The sequence below is a fragment of the Galeopterus variegatus genome, unplaced genomic scaffold (genome assembly GCF_000696425.1).
Source record: "Galeopterus variegatus unplaced genomic scaffold, G_variegatus-3.0.2 Scaffold3972, whole genome shotgun sequence".
Classification (NCBI taxonomy): domain Eukaryota; kingdom Metazoa; phylum Chordata; class Mammalia; order Dermoptera; family Cynocephalidae; genus Galeopterus; species Galeopterus variegatus.
In genome coordinates this window covers 197515-209332 of record NW_007730083.1, presented here as the reverse complement: position 1 = coordinate 209332, position 11818 = coordinate 197515, and the positions used below count along the sequence as shown (strand labels likewise).

Here is an 11818-nt window from a genome sequence, read left to right as displayed (position 1 = left end):
ATGGACTAGTGCTCTCCCTGGGGGAGGGGGGATTAATGAATGAATTCTTGCTCTATAAGTTCTTTCGAGAGCTGATTGTTTAAAAAACCCTGGCACCTCGTGCTTCCTCTCACCATGTGATCTGCTTGTACCCACCGGCTGCCTGACACTTTCCGCCAGGAGTAGAAACAGCCCAAGGCCCGTACCAGATGCAGCTGTCCTGGAATCGGAAGCCAAATAAACCTCTCTTCTTTATAAATCACCCAGTTTCAGGTATTCTGTTATAAGCAACACAAACAGACTAAAACATCCAGTCATCTGTCAATAGACATTTATGTCTTGTTCCACATCTTGGCTATTATAAATAGAGCTGTGATGAACATGGGAGTGCAGGTATCCCTTCGACACGATGATTTCTATTCCTTTGGGTATATACCTGGAAGTGGGATTGCTGTCATGTGGTAGTTCTGTCTGTAGTTTGAGAAACCTCCATACTGACTGTTTTCCATAATAGCTGTACTAATTTACAGCCCCACCAACAGTGTAGAAGAGTTCCCTTTTCTTTACAATTTTACCAGCATTTGTTATTCTCTGTCTTTTGATAATAGCCAGTCTGACTGGGGTGAAATATCTCAATGTGATTGTGATTTGTATTTCCCTGATGATTAGCGATCTAGAGCAATTGAGCATTTTTTCACGAACCTGTTGGCCATTTGCTATCTTCCTTTGAAAAATGTCTGTCCAGCTCCTTTGCCCATTTCTTTAATTGGATTGTTTTGTTATTGTGAAGTTCTTTGAGTTCCTTGTATATGCTGGATATTAATCCCATGTCAAATGTATAGTTTGCAAATATTTTCTCCCATTCAGCAGGCTTAGTTTTCACTCTGCTGATTGTTTCCTTTGCTGGCAGAGGTTTTTTAGTTTGATTCAATCCCATTAATTTATTTTTTCTGTTGTTGCTTGTGCTTTTAGGGTCTTATTCATAAAGGCTTTGCCCAGTCCTACATTCTAAATTGTTTCCCCTATGTTTTATTCTAGGAGTTTTATAGTTCCTGGTTTTATACTTAAGTCTTTAATCCATTTTGAGTTGATTTTAGTATATGATGAGAGGTGTAGGTCTCGTTTCTTTCATCTATACATGGATCTCCAATTTTCCCAACACCATTTACTGAAGAGGCTGTCTTTTCCCCAATGTATGTTCTTGGCACTTTTGTCAAAGATCAGTTAATTGCATCCCTTCATGAAAAAGATGCTGAACAAATTAGGTATAGAAGGAAAATAAAAGCCATATATGACAAATCTACCACCAACATCATCCTGATTGGAGAAAAACTGAAAACTGTTCCTTTAAGAACAGGAACAAGACAAGGATTACCCACTCTCACCACTCCTATTAAACATAGTATTGGAAGTATCAGCCAGAGCAATCAGGCCAGAGAAAGGCATAAAGGGCATTCAGACTGGAAAAGATGAAGTCAAACTGTCTTTTTTTGCAGATGACATGATCTTATGCTTAGGAAAACATAAGGACTACCAAGAAACTCTTAGAGCTCATTAATAATTTCAGTAATGTTGTAGGATACATAGTTAATGCCCCCAAATCAGTAGTGTTTATATTCTCCAATAATGAACTAGCAGAAAAATAAATCAAGAAAGTAAGCCCATTTACAATAGCACCCCCAAAATAAAATATCTAGAAATCAATTTAACTGAGGAAGTGAAAGATCTTTACAAAAAGAACTACAAATCACTATGGAAAGAAATTAAAGAAGACACAAAAAGGTGGAAAGACATTCCACCTCTTCAACTGGAAGAAACAACATTGTGAAAATGTCCATAGTACCTATAGCTATCTACAGATTCAATGCAATCCCCCTCAAAACACCAATGACATTCTTCACACAAATGGAAAAAAAAAAAAAAAAAAACAATCCTAATGCTCATATGGAACAACAAAAAANTTAGTTTTCACTCTGCTGATTGTTTCCTTTGCTGGCAGAGGTTTTTTAGTTTGATTCAATCCCATTAATTTATTTTTTCTGTTGTTGCTTGTGCTTTTAGGGTCTTATTCATAAAGGCTTTGCCCAGTCCTACATTCTAAATTGTTTCCCCTATGTTTTATTCTAGGAGTTTTATAGTTCCTGGTTTTATACTTAAGTCTTTAATCCATTTTGAGTTGATTTTAGTATATGATGAGAGGTGTAGGTCTCGTTTCTTTCATCTATACATGGATCTCCAATTTTCCCAACACCATTTACTGAAGAGGCTGTCTTTTCCCCAATGTATGTTCTTGGCACTTTTGTCAAAGATCAGTTAATTGCATCCCTTCATGAAAAAGATGCTGAACAAATTAGGTATAGAAGGAAAATAAAAGCCATATATGACAAATCTACCACCAACATCATCCTGATTGGAGAAAAACTGAAAACTGTTCCTTTAAGAACAGGAACAAGACAAGGATTACCCACTCTCACCACTCCTATTAAACATAGTATTGGAAGTATCAGCCAGAGCAATCAGGCCAGAGAAAGGCATAAAGGGCATTCAGACTGGAAAAGATGAAGTCAAACTGTCCTTTTTTGCAGATGACATGATCTTATGCTTAGGAAAACATAAGGACTACCAAGAAACTCTTAGAGCTCATTAATAATTTCAGTAATGTTGTAGGATACATAGTTAATGCCCCCAAATCAGTAGTGTTTATATTCTCCAATAATGAACTAGCAGAAAAATAAATCAAGAAAGTAAGCCCATTTACAATAGCACCCCCAAAATAAAATATCTAGAAATCAATTTAACTGAGGAAGTGAAAGATCTTTACAAAAAGAACTACAAATCACTATGGAAAGAAATTAAAGAAGACACAAAAAGGTGGAAAGACATTCCACACTCTTTGACTGGAAGAAACAACATTGCGAAAATGTCCATAGTACCTAAAGCTATCTACAGATTCAATGCAATCCCCATCAAAATACCAATGACATTCTTCACACAAATGGAAAAAAAAAAAAAAAAACAATCCTAATGCTCATATGGAACAACAAAAAACTCTGAATAGCCAAAGCAATCCTTTGCAAAATAATAAAGCTGGAGGCATTACACTACCCACCTTCAAATTATGCTACCAAGCTATGGTAACCAAAATAGCATGGTATTGAAATAAAAATACACACCCAGACCCATGGAATAGAATAGAGAACCCAGAAATCAACCCAAAGACTTACAGCCAACTGATCTTAGACAAAGGCAACATGAATACACATTGGGGAAAAGGCTGCCTCTTCAGCAAATGGTGCTGGAAAAATTGGACACCCATATGCAGAAGAATGAAACTAGACCTACACCTCTCACCATATACCAAAATCAACTCAAAATGAATTAAAGACTTAAGACCTGAACCTATAAAACCACTAAAGGGAAACATAGGGGAAACACTTCAGGAAGTAGGACTGGGCAAAGACTTTATGAATAAGACCCCAAAAGCACAAGCAACAAAAGAAAAAATAAATAAATGAGATTATGTCAAACCAAAAAGCTTCTGCACAGCAAAGGAAACAATCTACAGAGTAAAAAGAAAACCTACAGAATGGGAGAAAATATTTGCAAACTATACATCTGACAAAGTGATTAATATCCAGATTATACAAGGAACTCAAACAACTACATGGTAAAAAAATCAAATGACCCAATTAAAGAAATGGGCAAAGGAGCTGAACATACATTTTTCAATGGGAGATATACAAATGGCCAACAGATACATGAAAAAATGCTCAATATCACTAATCATCAGGGAAATGCAAACCAAAACCATATTGAGATATCATCTCACCCCAGTTAGACTGGCTATTATCAAAAAGACTGAGAAAAATGAATGCTGGTGAGGATGTGCAGAAAAGGGAACTCTTCTACACTGTTGGTGGGGCAATAAATTAATATAGTCATTATGAAAAATAGTATGGAGGTTTCTCAAACAACTACAGATAGATCTACCATATGATCCAGCAATCCAGCTTCTGGGTATATACCCAAAGGAATGGAAATCATCATGTCAAAGGAATACCTGCACTCCCATATTCATTTACAGTAGCCAAGATATGGAATCAGCCTAAATGTCCATTGACGAACAACTGGATAAGGAAAATGTGGTATATATATACACTAAGGAATACTACTCAGCCATAATAGTAATGAAATTTTGTCATTTGCAGCAACATGGATGAGCTTGGAGACAACTGTGTTAAGTGAAATAGGCCAGGCACAGAGGGAAAATTTCTACATGCCCTCGCTCATAAGTAGGAACTAAGAGAGAAAGGATGAAGGAAAGAAAGACCACAGTAGTGTTTTGAACTTGCAGGGAGAGAGAATAGACCTAGTTTGGCAGGGAAGGAGGAAGGGTGAGAGAGGGAGAAGGGGATTGGGGAAAGGTCGGGTGGGAGACATGGGGGATAATTGCAATTTGAGGTGGTGGGCAAGCTGATAGCATTGATTTGCTGACCACGTCTTGAGCATAGGTGCTGATGATCAGCTTTTGCCCCATGAATGTGTATAATCCATATAAAAATACAACAAAATATTAACAATGGTTGTTTTTAGGCTGTTTGATTATAAGTAGCTTTTATTAATAATATATTTATATGTTTTCCAAAATTTCTGTGCAGAACAGTGTATATTAGAAAGAATAAGCATTCTGACAACTCATTCAATAACAACAAATATTTAATGAAAGCCAATTATGAATCAGGCACTTTGCTAGGTTCTATATTGAAAAGACAGGGGTATGGCCTTTAATAAATATTAATTCTCATACAGTCCTATGTGAAATTAACCAGCTAAAATATTGTCAGAAAGAAAAAAGGACTATAAGAACATGACCAGGACCAACAAATTACATTTGGATGTTTAAGCACAAAGAATTTTACTGTTGAAAATAATCCTCTAAGTGGAGAAATAAGGTCAGGATATCACAAGAGGGAAGGCATGAGCAAAATAAAATTGCACGGCATATATGTCAAAAGGTGGTTGTTAGCTCCACCAGGAGAGGGCACTCCGGTGGCTGGGCAGAGGGTTGAATATCATTCTATGTGGTTTGGATTTTATTCTGTAGCCAGTGGAAAGTTGTCAAAGATTTTAAAGCAGGAAAATCACATATTTAAATATGTGTTTTAGAAAGGTAATTACTGTGGTAATAAAAGATGGGCATGTAAATGATAAAGGGGAAAGCGGGAGAAAAGAAAGAAAGCAAGTGAAAGAGAGAAATGGTAGAGTTTAAAAAAGGGACTATAATGGAACCATGGATTCCAGAAATGCAACGATTTTGTAGACTAAAGATAATGACAGCCTGAAGTAGCACAGGGACACCGAGAATAGAGAGGAGGGCTTAGAAAGGAAAAGTATATCAGACTTAGAACAAACAGGACTGATTAATGAAAGAGAGCAAGTCCCTGATTAGGCTATACGAGGAGAGTACTGTGTATAGATGAGCATAAAAAGAAGGATGAGTTGGCAGATAAAGAGAAGCCCCCACAATAGATGATCAGAGATATAGCAGAAAAAGGAGAAAGTAATAAGAGGAAGACATGTCGTGAAGAATGTTTAATAAAAGTCAAGTAGGATGAAGACTAAGAAAATATCATTACCATTAAATGCAACCATATAGATTTGATTCCATATAATACACACATCATCATATTACTTTAAATTAATTGTTTCCAAATGAGTGTAGAAGCTGAAATTTGAAAATGACTCAGGATTTTTCTGCAGAATTTATTTTTATCCTAAAATATTAATAGTTTAAAAAGAATGCACTTTCCCTTATGTCATATACTTGTACCTGAATACAATTTTCTTATCATTAGGTATGTAGTAATCTCTTATTTCCTTTATGGCAAAGTTATTCCATGGAGCATCTCGAGAGAGGCATGGCAGTGGAGTGTAAGGACCAATGAGGCGCAGTTTCCATCGTGAAGCTGACACATACATGTCACCAGTAAATGCTTCGGCCACAAATGTGTATCCCTTCTATAAGAAAGAGCAATTACACAGAAATGAGTCGCACTGCTACTAGTCTCTCAAATGTACAATACAGGATATAGTATTAAATGCTTTATTATCTTGATATACATATAGATCTCAAAATCTCTTAATAAAAATAGAATTGCTAGCATTATGTTTTGAAATTCCTCTTAGAAAGCATCATCTTATGTTTCCAGGAAAATGACTGACTATAACATTTTTCTTTGTGTGGTTCTTTAATTATACAATAAAGTGCTTAACTGTAGTAGATGTTGACTATGTTTTTTTCTAATTAGGCATGCTTCTGATGCCTCCTAAGGCAAATTTTTATCACTGCATCATCCTAGGGTAGACCAATAGCTTCTTATTTGATTTTCCTGTCTCCCATATTCATCTTTCTGAAATACTGAGGTGAGGAAAGCAGAAGACTGTATAGAAATGTAGTTTCCTTGGGGTGACAGGTAAAGCTATTGAATTAACAACTGATCTGATTCCACAAAACCCTGATGTGTGTCTGGAGATGAGCTCTTTAGGTTGCAGAAAAGAGGCAGCTAAAGAATCTGGGAAAGTAACTACTTCAGGGTGGGTAATAGTTTGGTTCAACATAATTGGATATCTGACCAGGAAGTCAGTGAAGCATGAGCATGATATTTTAACAACATCCGAAGGTTCAACATAATTCTGAGTTTATAATTCCAGATGCTCCTAATAAGAAATAAAAAGATAGATGTGTTTTCCAGTTGTTTTCTGTTGCAAAGGAAGCTCTCTGATGTGTTTAGATTTCCAGAAACAAAAATTAGATATATACAAGCCAGAATGAAAACATAAAATTTCAATAATCTAGGCATATTAACCAGAATTCCAATACCCATAATGAGATGAGAATTGCAACACCAGTAAGGACCTTTTGACATTATGTTTGGGGCAAGTAAAAAAGGAAGATAAATTGTTTATGCTAAAGCATTTTTATTTGCAAAGTGTAATGCATGGATTTATCACTATTTTCATTATTATTTGATCTTATAGAACTAATGCATTAAAGAAGCAAAACAAAATTGCATGACTCTTGTTTTGTATTTGTCCAGACTCAGAGAATAATTTTAAGAGGAAAAAGAGTTATCTAATGGTAGGATAGATATCGGTACATGAAAACCTAAAGCTAAACCAGGGATAGAATTATAAGACAGGACCTGGCTATTCTAACTGGATTCAGGACTCTCAGAGAAAAAGAGCTAGAAAATAGAGTACCTAGTACTGAGAAATCTCATACATGAATATTCTGAACTACAATGCATGGCCTTTCAGGAATTATTCAAAAAATAGAGCAAAACATTCTGATTTTTCAAATTCAAGAAGCGTATGTACTCTGCAAACCAGGGACTAATAAGTTTAATAACATTCCTTACCAAAGTAGATCATAAAAAGGATGCCTTGTGAGAGCCCGAGGAAGCAAAAAAGATTCTTAAAAGCCAATGTCAGCTTATAGGAAACAAGTACTTCACTTCCGTTTTGACAAGATTAGAAGACACAAAATCAGGTAAATGTTGCAGACTTGCTGTTGATGGATTTCAGGAAGGCATATGTCAAGGCCCCTGGTGAATTTCATGTGGGTTAGTATGTCCTTGATGAGCCTGCCAGGCAGAGGCAACCATAAAGTTCCCACCTAAGGTTACCAGTTCCATAACTGTTCATTAGAGTGTTAGACATTATCTATCTAGCCAAAGATGTTCAGTTGTCTTTTGAGACCACCCCTGGAATATAAGGGTGGGATTATAACAAGAGAGTTCATAAGGGCTATGCCAAATTATGTAAGCATAGAGGTAAAGAGCAGAAGAGGTCTGAAGACAAGTTTATAACTGAAGAGCTAGTGCTGAACTCAGGTATGGTGTTTAACTCAGGTATTCTGCTGTAGGGAGGTAAAGTTTATAGATAAATTCCATAATATTGTAATTTTTAATAAAACGTCACTTATTAGGACATGGGAGATTAAGTATAGAGCAAAAGGAAATTGTATGGTCAAATAAAGTTTGCAGACAAATGTTTTATATATTGAAACAGACTTTTATTAGCAAATTGTTCTGTTTTTAAGTGAAATACACTTTCAAAAGCAATTAAGAAAAATAATAAATATAAATATAAATAAAAATAACATATCAATGCATTGACTTTAATCAAGTGAATTAAAAAAAATGTTTGTTATACATTATACGTTCCAAATATAGATAACTGCACACAAAAATTAATGTGTTCCATATTTTCTCATTAAATGTAAATGTGAAACTTGCCACATTTAATACAAAGTAAAGGGCCAGCCCGGTGGCACACTGCTACAGTGCGCCGCTTGGGAGCGCGGTGGGGCTCCCGCCGAGGGTTCGGATCCCACATACAGACCAGTTCCCGCTCACTGGCTGAGCGGGGTGTGGGCGTGGCACCGGGGGTTGCGATCCCGTTGCCAGTCCCGGTCCGGTGCGGGCGCGACACTGAGGGTTGCGATCCGTTGCCGGACACGAAAAAAGACAAAAAGGAAAAAAAAAATACAAAGTAAAAATAATTTAAGCCCATGTTACAATTTGATAATGTCTTTAAATTTAGTAAAATGTGACTGCAATATCAAGAAAATTTATCTCGTGAAAAATAATAGAAAAAAATGCTAAGAGTTTAATAAAACACACACAAGTTTTTAAAATTATAATAATATATCAATAAAATACCCAGTAAAAAATAGTTTCAAAAATACTAGCACATATATGTGTATATGTATCAATTGGATTAAATGATTTCACCAATAATTTAATTGCCCTGATTTTTAAAAACTTTCCTAAAATTCCTAAAACAGTTCAAAAGAGCTATTAGGGTTTTTATGGAGTAAATGCATTTTTAACTTACCCTTTATTTCTGTAAAACCAGCATTCTTTAGATAGGTATGTCTTAATTTACACAAAATAATGCATAGAAAAATAATAAGTATAAATAAAATAAAATAGGCTGAAATGAACCTCAGATGTCAAGCACAGCCACAACACTAAGAGAAATATGAAGAGGTTCAAAGCCATAAACTTAAAAAATGCAAGATCAGAGGTTAAACAGATCTCTCGGTTTCCAGTCCAGGTACACACTATCTTTTGTGATGATTCCCTCTTAGAGGAGATGACAGAAAACAGAAAGATGGGGTTTAAATAGAGAGGCAACGTGGTTCGAGTGAAGGTCAGCGATCAGGATCTGTCATTCAGCAGGAAGAACGTGCCAAATGCTTCTGGCCACTCATGGAACGTAGGCAGCCTAGAAAAGTCTATGGGGTGGTGGGTGGTGAGTGACTGTGCAATCTCAATCTTCTGAAATATTCAGGAATAGAATAAAAACCCAGTGGGAAGCAAAGACAACCCTTTGATTTGGTTTAGGGATAGGACTAAATGAGCTCTTTCAATCTATTCCTCTTTTAAGGGTCTGTATGATTTTATGATTTCAATACTTAGAATTTCTAATGCTTCCTTTTTGTCATATTTTCTTTAGGGAGAAGAAAAAGGAGGGCTCAGAGGTAAAGAATGTTCTAGCATTCACATGAACTATCGCCTGCTGTAAATGAGACCAGGGCCCTAGCCCTCTGTTAAACTTGTGCCCTTCTTTCTTCTGGACCTGCTACAAGCTGATGGCTTTTCACTGCCATTCTATCATCTCAAAAAAATAAATTTTACACCTACCTTATTCTTTGTATAAAGATAAGGCACCACTTTTTGGAACACCTTTGGCACCTGTTCCATGGTATCATTATTAATAACGTGCAGCATACACACTGGAAGTGTAGTATATACTTTGGGAACCAAAATCATATCTTGAATAACCAAAAATGTTTCTCTGTAATCACAAGAGCATGAACTTTACCTTGACATGAATCTTAAAGAAAGTTTTAAATTAGGTTTAATGCCAAAAAATAAAAAAAATAAAAAAATCCAAAGTTTCAAATAATGACAAGGTATGCATGCTATTTTCTTTTAAAAATTGTTAATATGTTATTTTGTCATGTAAGTGCAAACTGATAAGAAATTCCATTTTGTTAGTAATTTGTGACTTTTACCTAATATGCTATTGCTTAGAAACAGAAGGATCTCTTTCTATACTGAAACTATACTAATTTGTTATATTATTTTTATCATATTCCTTAAAAGTTCCAATAATTACTTCATATTTTTCATATTTTAATAAAAAGAACATAGATAAAATTTTCTATAATATCTTACCATTTATAGTAAGTGTGGAAGAATTAAGTAAGTTATCAAAGCAACCTAGAAGCTGATGTTTTTACTATCATAAATATTCATAGTGCTCTATAGATATAAAAATGTTGCATGCCATTGAAAGATTACATCATTTGCCCGTTTATGATAACCTGACCTGAATACTATGAACCAAGAATTTGGTGGCTGATCTTGATAGGTCCCAGAATAGTCAGCAAAAGCAATCTTAGTTTCTTCATCTTGATAGCATGGATAAGATTCCATAGATTTGCACTTGCTTTTAAACATTAGTCTAGAAATGTAAAAATAGGGTTTATTTTAAAAGTGGTTTTTGCCATGGATACATAACTTTATTTTACTCACTAAAAAAGAAATAAGCCAAAAAAAAAAAAGAAAAAAAAAAGCATAAAATATTGAGAACCATTGCTTGTTGGACTGAGTTCTTGATCAAAGAGGGTGGGAGTGTGGCCCATGGTACATGGTGCCGTGGTAGGGGGTCCCATTCCAAGTCAACCTTAAACCATGTCTCTCAAGGGTGCTCAGGGTTATCTGAAGTCAGAGGAGAGTGTAATTTATGATTGAGGTAGTAATCAAAGTTTATAGGTGGAAAATCAGAACCAAAATTTAAGTGATAAAGAGAAGAACTAGAAGCATGCAAATACCAGCAATAAATCTGTGTGAGAGCCACCAAAGGGTCTGGAATTGAGGTAGAGAATAGAGAGTAGAAAGGAGTTTAAATTGAAGAATGGGTTTGGAAAAATAGATTTTGTTTTGTGATAAAGAGAAGAACTAGAAGCATGCAAATACCAGCAATAAATCTGTGTGAGAGCCACCAAGGGGTCTGGAATTGAGGTAGAGAATAGAGAGTAGAAAGGAGTTTAAATTGAAGAATGGGTTTGGAAAAATAGATTTTGTTTTGTTTTTTTTTAAATTTTAACTTCTCAATATACATTGTAGTTGATTTTCATGTCCCTTTACCCGTTCCTCTTTCCCCCTCCCTCTCTCCCCTCTCCCTGTCTCCCCTCTCCCATCCACTACATCATATCTGTTCACTTGTCTTAACAAGTTCAAGGAATTGTTGTGATTGTTGTGTCTTCTACCCCACCTTTATTTGTTTGTATATTGATTGATTGATTGATTTTTAGTTCCCACAAATATGTGAGAACATGTGATATTTCTCTTTCTGTGCTTGACTTGTTTCACTCAATATAATTTTCTCTAAGTCCATCCATTTTGTTGCAAATGGTAAAAACACTAAAGCCATGAACAAGGGAATTTTCATTCTGCATGATTTCCGGTGCATGAGGGAGTGTTCGTGCAACCACTTAAAAGAATCATGGGCTGAGATTCCTCCATGTTTGCCCCTTGGAAGGATGTGGCATACTCCAGAACACAATGGAAGTGGTGATATGATGGATTCTCTGGGCCTTATGCCTCTCATTCTGCCAGAAACTGGATCTGGCCTTAGTAGCACCAGGAATATAGGGTCTTTTATACAATGTTTCAGATATTAGGTGGGACGAAAGCCATTATGGCCATAGAAAATGTTTCTCTGTTAGAGGTCTAAACAGAGCTAGAGGTGTTCTTCGGCTTCA

The 11818-nt window shown here is 35.7% G+C and overlaps 1 protein-coding gene across 1 annotated transcript in view; it reads right to left on the bottom strand.

The window, feature by feature from the left end:
- The window catches only part of ADGB (androglobin), a gene marked incomplete at its 3' end in the record, with an annotated part of 133531 nt that overhangs the window by 4916 nt on the left and 116797 nt on the right, over nucleotides 1-11818 (bottom strand). The window contains exons 23-25 of the mRNA XM_008586395.1: nucleotides 10381-10515; nucleotides 9690-9843; nucleotides 5810-5997 (exon numbers count right to left, since the gene is read on the bottom strand). Coding sequence (XP_008584617.1) covers nucleotides 5810-5997; nucleotides 9690-9843; nucleotides 10381-10515 — 477 coding nt within the window. The remainder of the gene's footprint in view (nucleotides 1-5809; nucleotides 5998-9689; nucleotides 9844-10380; nucleotides 10516-11818) is intronic.